This window comes from Folsomia candida, unplaced genomic scaffold, assembly GCF_002217175.1.
Source record: "Folsomia candida strain VU population unplaced genomic scaffold, ASM221717v1 Fcan01_Sc001, whole genome shotgun sequence".
Taxonomy (NCBI): domain Eukaryota; kingdom Metazoa; phylum Arthropoda; class Collembola; order Entomobryomorpha; family Isotomidae; genus Folsomia; species Folsomia candida.
Genome location: NW_019091193.1, coordinates 11,186,596 through 11,203,328, shown reverse-complemented (window position 1 = coordinate 11,203,328; position 16,733 = coordinate 11,186,596). Strand labels below are relative to the sequence as shown.

General features: G+C 37.1%; 2 protein-coding genes across 3 annotated transcripts in view; both read left to right on the top strand.

Moving 5' to 3' along the window:
- The first annotated feature begins 93 nt into the window (after positions 1–93).
- LOC110852025 (FK506-binding protein 2) lies at positions 94–2,714 on the top strand. 2 transcript variants are annotated; one of them, XM_022099998.2, is made up of 8 exons: positions 94–504; positions 569–841; positions 941–996; positions 1,085–1,192; positions 1,639–1,725; positions 1,808–1,833; positions 1,915–2,016; positions 2,089–2,714. In XM_022099998.2, exons 2-8 carry the CDS (start codon positions 645–647, stop codon positions 2,176–2,178), a joined length of 666 nt encoding a protein of 221 aa, XP_021955690.1. In that variant the 5' UTR covers positions 94–504; positions 569–644; the 3' UTR covers positions 2,179–2,714. The 2 variants fall into 2 exon arrangements, with proteins under 2 accessions (XP_021955690.1, XP_021955683.1); XM_022099991.2 differs by having other exon boundaries at positions 97–841.
- A 1,951-nt stretch (positions 2,715–4,665) lies between these two features.
- Positions 4,666–16,733, top strand: part of LOC110842323 (epidermal growth factor receptor) — a 60,710-nt gene continuing 48,642 nt past the window's right edge. Inside the window, exon 1 of the mRNA XM_035848743.1 lies at positions 4,666–6,877. Within this exon, the coding sequence (XP_035704636.1) occupies positions 6,733–6,877 (145 nt within the window). The 5' untranslated portion in view covers positions 4,666–6,732. The remainder of the gene's footprint in view (positions 6,878–16,733) is intronic.

The following is a 16,733-nucleotide window of genomic DNA, read 5'->3' as shown; positions in this document are numbered from 1 at the left end:
TGCGTCGTGCAGATTAAAGGACACATTTTTTTCTTCAGAGAGAGGACAGAGGCTAGGACATGAAGTTTTAATTGCTGGCATAAGTCTCATGGATGGAATAAGCCTCATCTTAGCATCTTATTCTATGTATTATGTATACAACTCTGGCTCGACAACCCTTTTCTCTGCATTGTACGCAAATGTGACATCTGCTGAAGAGATTGAGCAACGCCATGGTTTGTGCAGTAGTCGTCGTGAGGAAGGGTTTCGTTGAATCTCGGGAGTAATACCACTCCTTCTGGCCATGGCGTCCAATGGAATGGTGCCCTGTTGTAAATCCTCATGTCAATGCCCAGTCCACCTGTTCGCCACTATCACGGCTCACTATTATACTGCTCATTTAGCCACTGATTGATCTCACATATCATCATATCATGCCAAGTGCAGTTAGCTAATTGACTCCATTTAAGATCTGCTGCATGTGCGCCCGGTCCAGCCATTTCCATTTATATCCCTCGTCAAGTGGTAGGTTAATCACCACGCTACTCCTGCAAGTCTCGTCCCCCGTTAGCAATCCCTCTGTTTTCAGTTGACCTACACACTTGGTTCATCGTCGGCTATCCGGTCTTCCTCCCTGATTTATTTATCTACCTCATTTTATAAAAATGAATCGGTTTCTCGGGCTCACAGCGGCGTTGGTCGCCATTTTAGCAATAATTCCTCATATGGCGACAGCCGAAGAGGAACTGAAAATTGAAGTTTTGCACAAACCAGACGACTGTACCGAAACCTCAAAGAAAGGTCAAATGTTGACGATGCACTATAAGGGAACGTTTGAGGATGGGAAGCAGTTTGATTCCAGGTATGAATTTTTGATCCGGATTGTATATTTGTAACTTACTAACTGTATCCCGTTTTCGGATATATGAGACTAATGAGACATACTCTGTTCTTTTTTTAGCCATGATCGCAATCAGCCATTTACATTCCAAATTGGGATTGGACAGGTGGTGAAAGGTTAGACGATAAAAATGTCTATTTCAGCTCCTTTCGATTGAAATAGAAATCATGAAGTGTCATCCTGATGAATTATTTACTTATCCAGGTTGGGACCAGGGATTATTAGACATGTGCGTGGGCGAAAAGAGAAAATTGATCGTTCCTCCCCACCTCGGATATGGAGAACAAGGCGCAGGAGAGGTCATACCTGCAGGTCAGAAGAAGTCACTGCTATTTCAGATACATAATGATGCACTAAATTTTCTGTATAATCATGAGCATTTGTCGATCATGAGAAGTATGCAGTATACTTTGTCATTATCGCGAACCTCATTAGCAAACAGCATACTATTTTCAAGGACAGACACATAAATTATTGCCATATCTAAACGTACACATATTTGTGTATAACTTACAGTGACACTTTATAAGTGGATATATGTATATGGATTTCATAATTGACAGTAATTATAGTGATTGCTACTTACCAATGCATAATGTACACAGACCAATGTGTGCGTTTTCTTTTAATAACCCAGAATTACTTACCGGTGATAGCGACTATCCTATAGATGTGCATAGTGTGTGCTATTGCTGCTGAACATTCATATCTTGAGCATTTTTGTATAATGTACATAGATTCATGGTTAATTCTTGCAGGTGCTACACTTGTGTTCGAGACTGAATTGCTCAAAATTGAAACGTCTCCTCCAGTTGTTAACGTATTCAAAGAAATTGATTCCGACGGTATGGTATCAATTGATCAATGAAATAATGTCTGCTATAAAGCACATACTAATTATTCAATGCTTCTTATATATGTACATAGGAGATACGCAACTTTCCCGCGATGAGGTATTTTTCTATTAATTAAAAAAATGTTTTGTGTTCGCATTGTTCTTATTATTTATTATGGCTAATTCATTTTTTTCGTAGGTGAGTGGTTACTTGAAGAAACAAATGGAGACAATGAAAGCAGAAGGCAATGCTGGACAAGATGACGAGTTGAAAAAAGCAATGGAGGATCATGACAAACTTGTAAGTGCCCAATTATTATTATTGTCGTTTTGATTTGTTCACAAATAATACGGAGACATTGTTTTACAACAGGTCGAAGAAATTTTCCAGCATGAGGATCAAGACAAGAACGGGTTTATTTCTCACGACGAGTTCAGCGGCCCTAAGCATGACGAGCTATAAAAATTTATCAAATTATTAGATATAATTTTTTAACTATTAAATTAGGATTCAGATGCCTTCCATATAATGAATTGAATGCGAACCACCAAAAAGGTAACTTAATAATATATTCCGAGTGTAACTTCCTTTAAATAATCATAAACATCGAGAAACGGGCAGGCAAATTCCAATTTTCTACTAACTGACATTCTGGGTTAATTGAAATGTAAGACATAACATATACTAAAATTAATATTTGCTGATGGGTACCACTTTTTCAGTTTTATAATGAGAAAGATGTGTCAGTCATAAGGTGCTCATTTAATGTTAAGTTTTGCATAATAATAAATATGTATTTCAACAAAGTAAACTTAATAAACATTGTTACGCCAAGGAATCTTAATTATTGATCGAGTGAAACTATTCTACATATTATGAAATTCATATTTTTAAGACAATTTTTTCAAAACGTGCTTTGTTAATTAGTTTATTTATTCGTTTGTTACTCAATTTCGTTGATGGTCAACGTTCGTCGAAATAAATTGATACAATCTGCATTGGATTATCTTTTGAAATTAGACGTTATTGTAGCAATCTGTATATTATGCTTTTGCATATCGATGAATATATCATTTTCATGGTATTCTTGATGATGGACAATTGCATAAAAATGCATAAGAATCAATATGCTTTGTCAGGTAAATGAATATGCAATTTTAGTTTGAAAAAAAGTGTGGTGCTGAGAATGCGAGGATCTCGACTTTATATGCATATGTATACCACTACGGTTGCAACAATTAAATATGAACGCCACACTCAATCTCAATGACTCCAATTCCAGTGACAATTGCATTCTCAAGGTTAGAAATGACCTTCAACTGTTTACTCCGGCAAAGGTACATATATTCATACGTATTTACGTACCTTTGCTTTAGTTACATGGGTACTATTTAGCACACCTAACATAAACTCTCCTAATGGATAAATTGGCTCGCTTCACACTGGAACATCACTGACTTCTTTTTGAAGGACTATTTCACCACCATATAATGGCAGCACATTCAATTTGAGACTCCAGAATATTGTCCAGGCTGGATGGGTGGGAGCAATTTTTTCCACTCTGAAGAGAATGCATCAAATTCGTGAATTGACGTTTCAGAGCATCCAAGACTACCTCTCGTGTTTTATTACATTTTCCCTACTTGAGTGCACAGTGGACATCTCGAAGGTGGAAGGTTGAAGAAGGAGGAAATATACCTTTTTTCCTGTTACTAAATAACACGGTGCGAGCCAACCTGCCAGAACGGCAAAGTGATGCTGGCGACCGTCAATGAAAGCATTGTTACATATACATAAGTGAGCAAGGTGAACAATGAAAAATGCAGAAAAATTCAAAAAAATGTGTGTACCTTTTTGACTGTCAACTGACTGTTAATAGCTTGAATCTTTTTCAACGACCACAACCTCCGATTATTTGGGAAGCACATTAAATCTGATTTGAATCATTCCAATACGTTTGGCACCTACGCCGTGATGTAAAGCTCATTCCTTTCCCATTCAACAATATTGAATCGTTCATGCATCTTTCCTGCATCTTTTTATGAAAATTATCCTGGCATTTTTCAGAAAATACTCCTTCTTCTGTCAACTCGAGAAGCAAAAGCTCAAAAACTCCTCATTCCCAATGATTACATGCACTATATGAATGTGGATGCGTCTGAAGGGGTTGTGGGAGGAGATTTATTTGTGTTCATTTTCAAATTAAACTTTTTTGGCTCTTCCCACATCATGCAGTAAGTCTTTCTTTGTAGGTGATTGTCTTCGTAATTTGACAAGACTTGATACAGCCAGGAGCATTTTCATGAAGGATGGCATGTCAACTCTACACCCTGTCTATCCATCTATATACATAATAAATCCACTCTTCATGTCTCCTCATCATACACAGAAAACATTATGGTCGGGTAGAAGCTTTTTTATATTCTCACACACATTTCTCGAGTAAAAATTGTGGTTTAGGATTTTCTCCCATGGCGTGGCATTCCTCTCTTCTCAATTTACGTTAGATTGTTGAGCTTCTTCCACTACTCTATCCATGCACATTTCTTTTCAGGTTAAGAACTTGAGATGACGAAAAGTCAAAGGAATGAGAAAATAATGTGAATAAGGAGCGAGGGTGGATGGTTGTAATTTTTTGAGGAGTTGGTTATTATGAATGCATAAGAAGGTTCTCATCCGTAATACATGCTCCGTCGTATACTCATCCATGCTTTCAAACTTTTAACAATAATTGTATAAGATCAGGCTCAACTGGAGTCTTTTTAACTCCCTCGCACCAACAACACAACATCCACCGAGCCCAACCACCAGCAAGCAACAACTGTTGTGAGAAATGCCATGCCATGCACCAGGGTTATTCTTGTTGGTCTTTAGAATTCAAAGTTCTTATTGAGAATGGAAACTGAGACAGAGACCAAATGAAACCAAGTTGTTGGCAGTAAGAAAATTCTCTCCCCTTCTTTCGGTGTTACCATCGAGCGTACTTGTGGTCGTCAGTTGCGTCGTGTCAGTTGCATCAATCACACTATAGCGTTCTTCAACTCATATTAAGTAAGGTGACTTTCCAGTGACAAACCTACATATATTCTTCACACAATAAAGAAACTAGCAATTTTTAAACCAATTTTACAACCAATTTATGTATTTCATCAAAGTGTAAGAAGACGCCTGAAAACTTTTAAAACAAGCTCTAGATTCTTTCATGGAACTGGAAACATTCGCATTTATAACCCAAGCCAAGAAGACACACACGTTTACGAGAGGAGAACCTGTTGCATTCGCGAGTTTGGAGAAATACTGAAAATCTTCTTGGTTTAATGAGTCTCATCTTGACTCATCACTTGACTTTCATGCCATGAGACATGAGACATGTTAAGACAAAGACCACAATCCATTGTTATTTCTATCCAGTAGACAATTACAATTAGCTTGTTTGACAACTTAACTAACTCTGCAAACAAACATTATTCCACGAGAGGACAATCTGCCCAAGTACATAAACTGAACTATATACAAAGAATATACACATAAGTATATATATATATAAAACAATACAGTGTAGTCAATTGTGATTCTTGTTTGTTTATATTTTATTGAAGATTTATCGGCTGGATTTACCCAGTTATAACAATGTTATATAAACAAAGTGACTAGAGTTTCAATTATGTATCCTAACTCCAATTATGCACAACTTCCCCGAGTAAACTTGACATTTAAGTACTGAATATTTGTGAATATATAACTCTAATTGTTATGTGTATGTTGCACATGCAACGTGTGTGTGACATTGTGTATCTGATACGTGATACGTTCTATGTAATTGAAGCTGCAGTTAATTAGTCTGACATTTCACATTATCGGACAACGACTGAACCAGTTTCAACGAGGATAAGCAAACGGAACCACCAACGTGTGAGTAATCATCAGTTATTCTGACTGCTGATGAAACCCATATTATCAAAAACACGCTGGTCGGGATTCGCGTAATAACTCATTTGGCATAGGAGGACAGTCTACAAACAAAACATTAACCACTTTTACGTGGAGGCAGTGTCAACACAAAAAGTGCATTATCTCACAAGTACTAAACTATACAATACATAAATACAGGTATATATTGACCACCAGGCAAAGTGATCCGACATAGCACGGCAGAATCTTCTCTCCAGTAGTGCACCAATGTTACGTTTGCATTCCACGTACATATTCCAGCAGCCCATTTAACTAGATTGATGCACGAGGAGTAACCGAATTAGTCATCAGCGTCATACCTTATTTTTGACTAAGTTATTCCATGCATCATCATCTCTCATAACGCGACTAAAGCACATTGAGAGTGGAATATTCATACGTAATATTTTTATGTGTACGCGGACTATTGTTTTACATCCCGTGTCATCACCGACCTTTGCAAGTGCCGATAAACGTTGTTATCACACTAATTAAAGAGTGGGAATATTACTACATATTCATTTTACCTCGTGGCATATTTGGCTTGAGAGCAAGAAATATTTTCCATTTCATGAGATACATGTTAACCTGAAAACCTCAAGTTTCGTTTGTAATATTCCATTGAGAAAAAGGTCTCGTTACAAAGAAAGGTTGGAATTGAATGAAGGTGAAGTTTCATTCATGAAGTTTTAAAACTGGATTTTCCGAAGGTAATATATTCAACAAGGAGTCGAATCCAACCCGTTGGCCGTCCATCGTCCAGTGCCACACTCCTAAAAAAATAAAAAGAAAAGAAATTCGACGATGAACATCGTTCAACCATCCATCATTCATCTACGAATGTCATCCGTGATTTTATAAACGTGACTTGTTAATCATTGAGAATTTTGTCTTTGTTGCGTATGAATCTCTAGACGCTGTTGTTCTGCGTGGGACTGAATGGAGATTATGTATTGATCGACATATACTTAAGATTGAGACGATAACAATAGTGAATTATGCAAAAGTTTCTGATTTAACAACTCTCATAATTTTTAATTAATACACACAAATTGTACAAAAACAATGGAAAAAGTAATCCGAAGCAACCCTCGGGGCATGACACGGCGGAGGAAGATCTGGGTTGTCTTTATCCATTTGATGGTCTTGACGAACTCTGGGATGAGCAACGCCAATACGTCGGATCAGACGGGAAGGATGGAAGAACGAGGTTCGCATTTGCCATTCCAAATTATTATTTATGCAATCATTTGCCAAAGCTTTTTTTATTTATGGCTCTGCCTTTTCATTGCGTATAACTTTATCAAAACACTCGTCTGTCTGGCTCGTGCATAAGTAAAATATTTGTGCTGTCAGCTATCCTGACAACGCCTATGTTTAACGAAAAATCTGTTACACTGCAAATGCAGCAAATTCCCAATTTGAGCATAATAAGAGCGAGCGAGTGGTAATTGAGGTTTGCAGATTCACTTTGAGAAAATCATGCACTATTAGACCGAAGTGTAAGAGTTATAACAAGTTGTTCCAGCCATAAATTGATTAGTGTAGTCGTCCACCCACACATTTACCGACGAAAATCAACGCTACACATGTCTTGTGTATTTATTCATTGCTTTGCTACATTGTCGTTATGATTATGCATGATAAACCAATCAGTGATTCGAAAAAGGCAATGGTTAAAAAATTGTTCAACAAATTATCCTGGCATTTAAACTATACGTACAAGATGAAATCTCTCCAGAATAAATTGGTCGTCCAGATGTTCGGGAGTGGTTATTAAGTGTGAGTACTGATCATAATTTTCAAATCCGTATTCGAACATGCATTGTTAGCATGTCTTCTTCCATTGTACGCTACCTATTCTTCGGACTATATTGTTCATAATGCACTAGTTGACAAAAAAAGTATTTGAGAACGAGGATGACGAATGAAAAATGATCCTTAATCTTGAAGATTGTATCTTCCAGTCCCGATCCTACAATGTAAACTAGATGCGTCAAATAGTTTTGTTAGGTATATTCACTTACATAATTTTGCAATCCTTAAGTGTGTATTAAAAATAATTCACATCAAAACTAATTACCACGTTTAGTAAGTCAATGTTAAATCAAAATAATGCACAGAGCGGAACCCCTAATTACATAGACCACTAAAGATGTACTTAAAACATGGTTTTGCTTCAGTTCAGTTCAGTTTTTACTGATATGTGGATGCATACATTTTATGCAACAATCGAGAGGTGTGAGGAGTATAATGGTATCCAGATACAATTCATCGGGACTAGATTTTAAGACAGGAATAACACCTTACCAGTCTTCGTACATGATTACCGTGCTCATAAGATTGCAATGATTGTAGGCATGCATAACTCGGGTGTGTAAAATTCGGTGTCTGTCTTCTGATGAGTGTGACACCGAGACAACGACGACGACCGGTTCAACTTTCTGTTCCATTCGCTACGCAGCCAGCAGGGAGTCATCGGAGGAGACAGAGAGGCCTATCGCCAAATTGATGCTGAGGCTGGTAGTGCGAGACGCTTTGCGTTACGGTTCTTAAAAAATCAAATCACGTTGAATTGCCCTTCACATTTCCTGGAACACTTTTGTGCTCCTCTGTGTGCTTTGAAAAAGTATCATGTGAGATACAGATAAGTTATGGAGATTTATTCGTAAATGCCAAAGCACGTGCATTACGAAAATTCAGTCAGTTAATTTAGCGTGATTGTCATTGTCAGCATGTTCGAAACGGAACACACCTTTCCATGTATATTAATGCGTTCTTGTATGGTTTGGATTACTAGGAACTGGTGTTGTCTCGGATGAGGTTGTTTGCACACACATACAAGTTTCGGCTTATTGAGCTTATTAAGAATCCATGACGTGACTTTTTTGAGAATCTATTTAAAGTTTGTCAACCATTAAAGTTCAATATTGTCAAGGAAGGTAGCGGATAAACATCATTGTTCCAATCTCCACTAGTCTCAACTAGTCTCAACTAGCCTCAAAAAGCAATAATTTACATGCACATATTTATGTATGTAACTATAAGTTGATAACTAAAATTAATCCGAACTCGATACCTCGCAATGATTGTAAAACATTATTGGATTTGTATTCTTATTACTTGATAAAGATGCTCCAACGTTGTTCCAGACTCAATCAGTAGTCAGTAGCGTGCTTCGGGGTTCATCAGCTGCACCATGCTGGCTCAAGTTTGGTGATACATTACGGACATTGAAATTGAACGACAGATCGGACAATCAATCAAGATTGAATGGAAATTCAATCAAAGACCGATTCGTGAAATCTGGCCTGAAATACCTATGCTTTCTAGATATCTTAGTATTATGTATGCGAGCATATAGGTTAGATAATATAGTTGAAGATTCAACACTAGAAGCTGATTCCGGTATAATAAGAGTCGAAAAAGTTTCAACAATGCAAAGTTGGGTATGCAGCTTACTATAGATATGAATCAGAGGAGGAGTCCAAGTAGGAGGATAAATGAAACAGCTAGACGTATGCGAAGTCAGATTCATATTTCAAACCCCTACTTGTGCTTTTATCATCATCTTAAATCTAACAAAGCACCCCGTAATACAAGTTTTATAAAGAAATTTCTGCCCAATGGTTTGCTCCAGTGAATTTTTGAGAAATGAGTTTGACAGTTTTCTTTCCTAAACGGGTCGATTTAGACTAAAAATTCTTTTGGTTATATTTTGTTAGCTTTCGAGAAAAAGATGATGATGAAATGATATAATTAATAGGATTATGCAGGAGAGAATAAGGAGGAAAAGAAGTTAAAACGTATGCATTGACCTTGCATGTGTATTTACGTACCTGGCTACATAATATGTACGTACATACGCTTATAGTCGAACCATATTTTGCATTGCATCAAATAAATTAAGCAATACATTTATGCATGTCTACGAAATTAAATTATTATTAAAAACGTTAAACCGGAAAATATCACAAAGTAGAAAACAATTGCGGTTGATTGTTTGAGCGGTGGGAAATTTTCCAACGACTCCTTTGCGAAGAGAGAACACAAAGTAAATAAAATGGCATGGCAGGTGCACACAAGAGAAATGGCAATAATGACGAAATCCAAATGCCGGTGGAGGAACTACCCCATTGTTTGTTACCATATTCCTCCGTTCATCTAGATGTACGGAGGAATAGCTATTTGCCAAGAAGGCAAAGTTGACAAGCACTTGTTGCATGTAGATGAATTTCACGTTTGTTCTTCAGGCTGCATCAATTGTATAAAGTGGTTGCTTGGTTCAAGAGTTAGTCTGTCTGGACTTGTGTGGGATTAAGCACACCGTAAACTTGAAGTTGACTCTTCTTCTGGTAGTTTTTTGCCACCATTTCCGGTCAGTGCGGTTCACATTTTGGGTCTGGCTTTCTTCAGTGCTCCTGCTCACTCGCATTAAACACGAACGACTCCACTTTGGCCGACTATAAATGCTTTATATAAATGCCAAGTTGTGATATCAATATTTTTATCAAAAGAGGCTTTTCTTAAAAAAAATTATGCACCTGGAACGAATAAATTCCTCCAAAAGTCCAACAATACAAGGAATATTTGTGCAAATAAATTTAAGACTATTAATAGCACATGGCCCTGACTGTGAGATGCATGTATGTATAACTGTACCTACTATAACCATTTTATTATTGACACCAAACATCGAACATCCTGACAAATATGTATTTATTTGCGAATTATATGTATGTAGCGGTGTCACACAATATTTGTAAAGTGCGTTGTGCTTGTTTTTAAAATAAGATGCTAAATCATTCCCTTACGGTGAAATGCAAAGTATGTTTGGAAAGACACTTTCCTAGCAAATATTTGCAAGCGACGACTTTTCGTTATTAGTATTTTAGTGAACCCATTGTTTTTAGGTTAAGGTGCATGAGGAAGGTTTCGAATTGAGCAAGGAAATAATACTTGAGTACTGGTCAGATATCAGTAGAAAGGACACATTGTATGTACATGGAGGAACTTTAAATCTGTGGTTTCGGCTGATTATTTATATTTTGAATCCTTCACACACTGGAGATGTATACAAACAATATGTGTATGCACGTACATACATATACAACAAAACAGCGTTCTGCAGCTGGTGTTATGATCATTCTCAAGAACAAGTCCAGAATTAAATCCAGGGATGAAAGAATAAACTGGGCCACATGGGTAAAGAAGAAGAAAGATCTCATGAGTGCATTTGGTGGTTGCAATGAGAATAGAAATGGACGTCAAAATTCGAAACTAAACTTGGATACGCTACTTAAAATAAGGGTCGTGGGAAATGCTTCTCTAAATTGGTCCCTTTCTTGAGTGCTCTCCAAACCTCCGTGTTCTAAATATTCCTTGTTTCCAAGATGCAACCGCATGCATCAAGAAATCCAAAGACTAAATAAAGTATCGAGTTGCATACATACTTTTACTGGCCTTTACTGTGCAGCAGAATTATGTAGATTACCACTTTTTAAAAAATTGTTAAAATTCAAATTAATTTATTTTGGTTCCCACATTTCAAAGGCTTACTTACACATACACATGAGCATTATTAACATTATGATTTAATTCTGACAACGTCTCTCGTCTTTATTCCAAGTTCGAGCTCATTTACATTTTTACTGACTTAAATTAGACGTGATAATGCATGCAAACATTCAGCCTCAACTACATCACGCTTAAATTTTAGAGCATATTAACATTTAACGTCCCATTCTGGAGGAATGGTACGCTTAATTGTAGACAACAGCACCTTGAGTCATTCTCTTTTCCTTCGCACCTGAAGCCACACAAAGTTTGACAATATTCCACCACATTTAGCACAACAATAAAGCAAAGTGGAAGTACCTAGAAACAGTCGCCGAGAAGAAATATATAATAATTACACAGTTAGAGTACCCAGAGGGCCTACATTCGTATTTTTACATCCAGAGAGAGTGAAACAACTGCTGCCACTCTTCTACCACTTTATATTAATGCATGTTTCGTTCCATGAGCTACATACTATCCTCGCATTTAGGCGTGTCACCTCATTTGCATAAATCTCAATAGCCCATTTTCGGCGATACGGGCTTTACATGTTGAGTAAACTCTATGACTCTCGCGAATGCGTTAAAATATGCAAATGAGGTGACAGAGCAGAGTACGAGGACAGTATATATTTGTACATACAAATCTTCAAAGATTTCGGTAGACGACCAAACCTCTTCGTTCAGTTAAGAAGGTGCAGTCCCACGCGCGTCAGATTGCAGGCGATGTCGATCCCTGTGTAGTAGATGGTTCGTATGTACTCATATGAAGAATATGCTCTTGTTTATAACTCGAACAATACGAATCTCTAATTTACTAAATATGAAAAACTACGTTAGAAGAGTAGCTGGTTTAGGTAGGACTCATTATCATTGGTAAACGGGTGGTAGTTGCGATCCGCCTCGATTTGAGAGTGCTTTCTTTCATCCCAATGTCTTATTTAAGTGGAAACATCTTTGGGCTGGGATTGCAATAGCTGAAATGGAAGCAAAGGCTGAGGTGACGTGGTGTAACCTGCAGGGTCTTCATTAAGAAATTGTGAGCAAATCCTGCATTTCAATGAGTTAGGTAAGACATCCGGTCGCTGAGACAGACATCTGCACTGATATATATGCGATAGGCTACAGGTCTAGATAAACCTTCTCTTTTTTCCACTCCAATTCCAGCCTAAAAACCTGCTGAACCTCATCATTACTAGCAGCACGTCATTAAATTCAATCTTATCCTTCATTGGTGGTTCATTCATTGTTTATTTTTATTTTTTATTTATCATTTCAATAAAACTCAAGTACATGCATACATACGCATAAATGCGGATGAAATAAGGCTGACATGGGTTCATCCTGCTTTAAAATTTCCCATGATTGGAGATTGATTCAAAAGTTGAGAAAGGAGTGTCGAAAGGAACGAAAGCAGATCTCTATGGTTAAATCTCTTCAGAAATGTGTTTATTTTCATGTGTATGGATGACTGACCAAATAAAAAGGGTAATGCACGCATAGGACGCTTGATTGGCGAGAAAAACATTTTCCACTACAAATGCAGTGAAGCCTAAATTAAATTAAAATAATCCTTCAGATAAATGTATGTATCGATTTATTAAAGAAATTTTACCTACGATGTATGTGACCAATGTATGCGAGCTTTTTTTATGGAGTTCAGTCTGTCGGTATGAAGTCATGCCCACTCCAATTAAATATTGACAAGTGTGATTTGAAAATTAAATGTGTAAAGTTAAGCAGCGCTGCTTGAGTTTAGTTACCAAATTTTGTCCCAGCTTTGAGCCAAGCGTTAATATGATGATCGTGCACAATTGCCTCAATTGCTCTAAATTATTCTCATCATTGTCACGTCGAAATTATCCTGATTCTCTTAATCAGAGCAGAGCCTGAGCCATAGTGACAATGAGACGCATCTGAAAACAACTGCCCAATGTTCTTAATGCCGTTGATTAATGGCTATTAAAGGACGTGTCAATTTAATGAAATAAGTTGTCTAAATTGGATAAATTATTATACTTATTTTCTTTGAAGCAAATATAAGTTCCAACAAGCAGACAATCACAGTAAAATAATAAACACATATTTTTGGTTCATGTGAGCATATTATTTGGTATACATTATACATAATTGATTTTCTGGCTTAATAAGATAACCCACCCTTCGATTTATATAGAAATAAAGAGTAAGAGATTGCTTATTATTTTCTTTTGAATAATATTTTTGCGTACTTGTAAACAGGAGGAAACGTTTCACCAGGCAAATATTTATGTGCATCATACTAGTATTTTTTAAATAATTGACGTCATAATGATAATCTCGTGATATCAGCAAAGCCGGAAACCGTATCTTTATGCTGCGGATAGTTGGGATTTTTTATTTCAGCGATTCCCAGGTGACTTTCTTAATGAGCTTAATTGTGTTACATATACATAGTCTTAAGCATCACCGAGTTGAGTATAAAAGCAGTATAATGTTGTACACGGCATGCACGACTCAATGAATTTTATAGTAAAATAACGTGAGATATGAAATTATTCGCCTTTGCAAGGGTATTAAATACACATCCTGAATACGTTCTCCAGTGCATTTCAAATTTCGTAAACGGCAGCGGAAAAATCTCAGAAATGTTCCCAAGTTATCTTGGAAAACCATGCTCTTGCAGATAGTGCTGCATGCCTGGCAGTATCTGAACCAGCAAAAATATAAAATTGCTCTGAAACTCCATATTGTAGGAAATTTGTTCACTTTCAACTGTGCTTTCAACTCACTACACCCGAGGAATTAGCACGGTTGACTTGTTCCATTCTCAAAAACTTCTATTCCGCATTTGTTATTCAGAGTTGGATTGTACACATTGCAGTGGATGATGGACGCTCTGACAAAAAACAATGCCACCATGAACCAAGCATGATACGCAACAAGATTTTGCTCCAAGATGATGAAAACAGGGGTTGAATCTGGTAGTCAAGATTTCAAAGTATAAGTCATTCGAGTAAAAAAAAATTACCCCTTTGACGACGAAGACCGTGACCGAGCACATTTTACTCTAGTTTTACTTTACCCTACGTCTTCCTCACTTAATGTGTTAGTTACAATCATTTTCTCATTTTATTTTCACCCTCGTCCAGTATATGTACATATGTAGCTTATAGCAGAGCAGGAGACCTAAATATGTAGAGCTTACACATCTGAGATTTAACTCCCTTTGACTCTTGTTGCCTTTGAATTGGAGGAATATGTACAACAAAGTAGTTTATCTTTGTAGTAGCAGCAGCGAGCAAGCTAAAGTTCTCTGTGGAATGCGGAGCACAAAAAGAAGGGTTTTTCTAGTGTTGATAATTCCTTTGAACCTTAATGACTTTACAGCACATTGAAAACGAGAAAATGTCGGTGAAAAACAAATAAAACCAAGAATCTTTGAGAAAATGCTTACAAAACGCTTGTGGTCCATCTCCCATTGTACAAAAAATCTGAATTTTTGTCATTATTATTACCCTGCAGATGCTCCTTGACAAAGGCGTTGGCAGTTCATCACTAAGTCTAAAATTCCGACGATTGAGACAAGTAAATAAGCCTTCAACAGAACAGTGGGGTTCATAGTTTGGTTACTGGTGTAAACAAAACATATTTTTTTCAAATTAAAATTGGAGAATTTTAAAAGCAATTTTGCTACAAATTACCTACAAGAAATTTACAAAATGCGCTATGTATTTTCTAGGCTTGCATTTTGCAACTGATGAATCCAAATTTTATGATGTCAATATGTATGGTTGTAGCCGGAAGTTTTAGTGTTTTGAAGTCTTTGATGCTTCCACAATGTCGGGTTTAGAATTTTCATCTGGAGGGAGAAAATTCATAAGGATTTCTACATATGAATGGAAATACGGAAGTCCCGTTGGCACTCATTTTATTTCAAGTCCTGAATTCTATTCATGAATGAATTTCGAATAATACGAAACATCCGCATCCGCGTATCCTGCGTGTGCAGGAATGCGAGAATGAATGTAATGAACACCCACGGGTACCGGGTACGTATTTAGTCATGTTGTGCATGGGAACGGATGCGGGATGGTTCCGATTAGCTGGCAACATAAAAAATATTCTTAAAAATCTTATCATGGCTGCCTCCACATTTAAAATATTGCTACATCCGGACGTCGCAGGTATGCATATGTGCTGATCCTGAGAGACATTTGTGATATATGTACGACGGATTACATATACTTATGCATGGCATTATGGATAAGCACCCCATCCAGATTCTGAAATGTCACAAACATTAAGTTCAAGCAGGGTAGCATAATTACAGAGAAATCTTCAAGCTCAGTCAGACAGGATGCGCGTACGTAGTTGAATGGATGAAATGACAATTCATATATTCCGCTGTAAACGAGGCTTCCATTCATTAAGAAAGATTAAGTGGTCGTTACCACCCATCTTAAATGAGCTTAATCAGCATTTTAACGCACTGAATTTTATGGGGCCTTGCTAGAAGATGCAATGAGAACACATGGGTGTCGTCGTATGTATACACACTCCCTCAATCCTGAATCTTATTGGGTTACATGCAAATGCTTTATTATTTTCTGCTAACGAGGAGGTGAGTTGTTGCGTATTCCATTTTGATGTAAAACTGAGATTCTGCGAACGACGTTGATGTTATCACACGATAACAGAGAGAAACATATTTTCGACCTTGTGATGCCGTGTTGATGCCCTCAAGGCGAATTCGTTCGTCTTTGTTCGAATGTTCACCTGGTGAGAAGACGACGATTCACAGTTTTCTCTCACCTGCTTCTTTCGCAGAAGATTCACTAGGTGGATTCACTTGGAGCTTATTGCTCACTTGGCTTGCTGAACACCTCTTCTTCTTCTCAACGGTGTAAAGTTTTTCATGAGAAACGATGAATTTTTATTTCAAATAGGTATGCATCACTCAGTGTATGGATTTTTTGATAATGTTACGTTAAGCATATGAGTAAGTATATGTAGCAATAAGTACGTATCATGTCACCTTAATTTCACAAGATTCGAAGCTCACGTACGCTATTCAATTTGCACAAATCACGACACTGTGTGTAGAACAAGTTATGGAGTGAGACTTAAAATGCAATGTACAAGAAAAGCATACACTTTCGTTGGCCACAATAAATCGCTCATTAATATTCTGCTCGCAAAGATTCGGCATCACTCTTTTCTTTTTTGCACCCACCACCTTGGTCCGAAAATCCTTTGAGAGCTGGCGACGTGTCAGGGCTTTAATCTATTGAAACTTATAAAGCTGACCCTTTGCATTATTGTTATTAATGTCGCCTGAAATTTAATCTGTTTTGGATCTCGGGTCATACCCAACATAAATTACTATTTGAGTTTTAATTGCAGCTAGGAATTTGAGATTACACTTTGACCACGCTTAGCTTTAATTATTTATTATCTTTCTTGCTTTCTTCAAACACGGGATCCATTTCGACAAAGTAAAAAACTTGAAAGTTAAGTAAACCAACA

Bases quoted from the DNA above. Each gene is read 5' to 3' on its own strand.
- LOC110852025 (XM_022099998.2), top strand. From the start codon at position 645: ATGAATCGGTTTCTCGGGCTCACAGCGGCGTTGGTCGCCATTTTAGCA. The intron at 997-1,084 runs GTTAGACGATAA...TTACTTATCCAG, and splicing joins GATTGGACAGGTGGTGAAAG to GTTGGGACCAGGGATTATTA. The intron at 2,017-2,088 runs GTAAGTGCCCAA...GTTTTACAACAG, and splicing joins TGGAGGATCATGACAAACTT to GTCGAAGAAATTTTCCAGCA.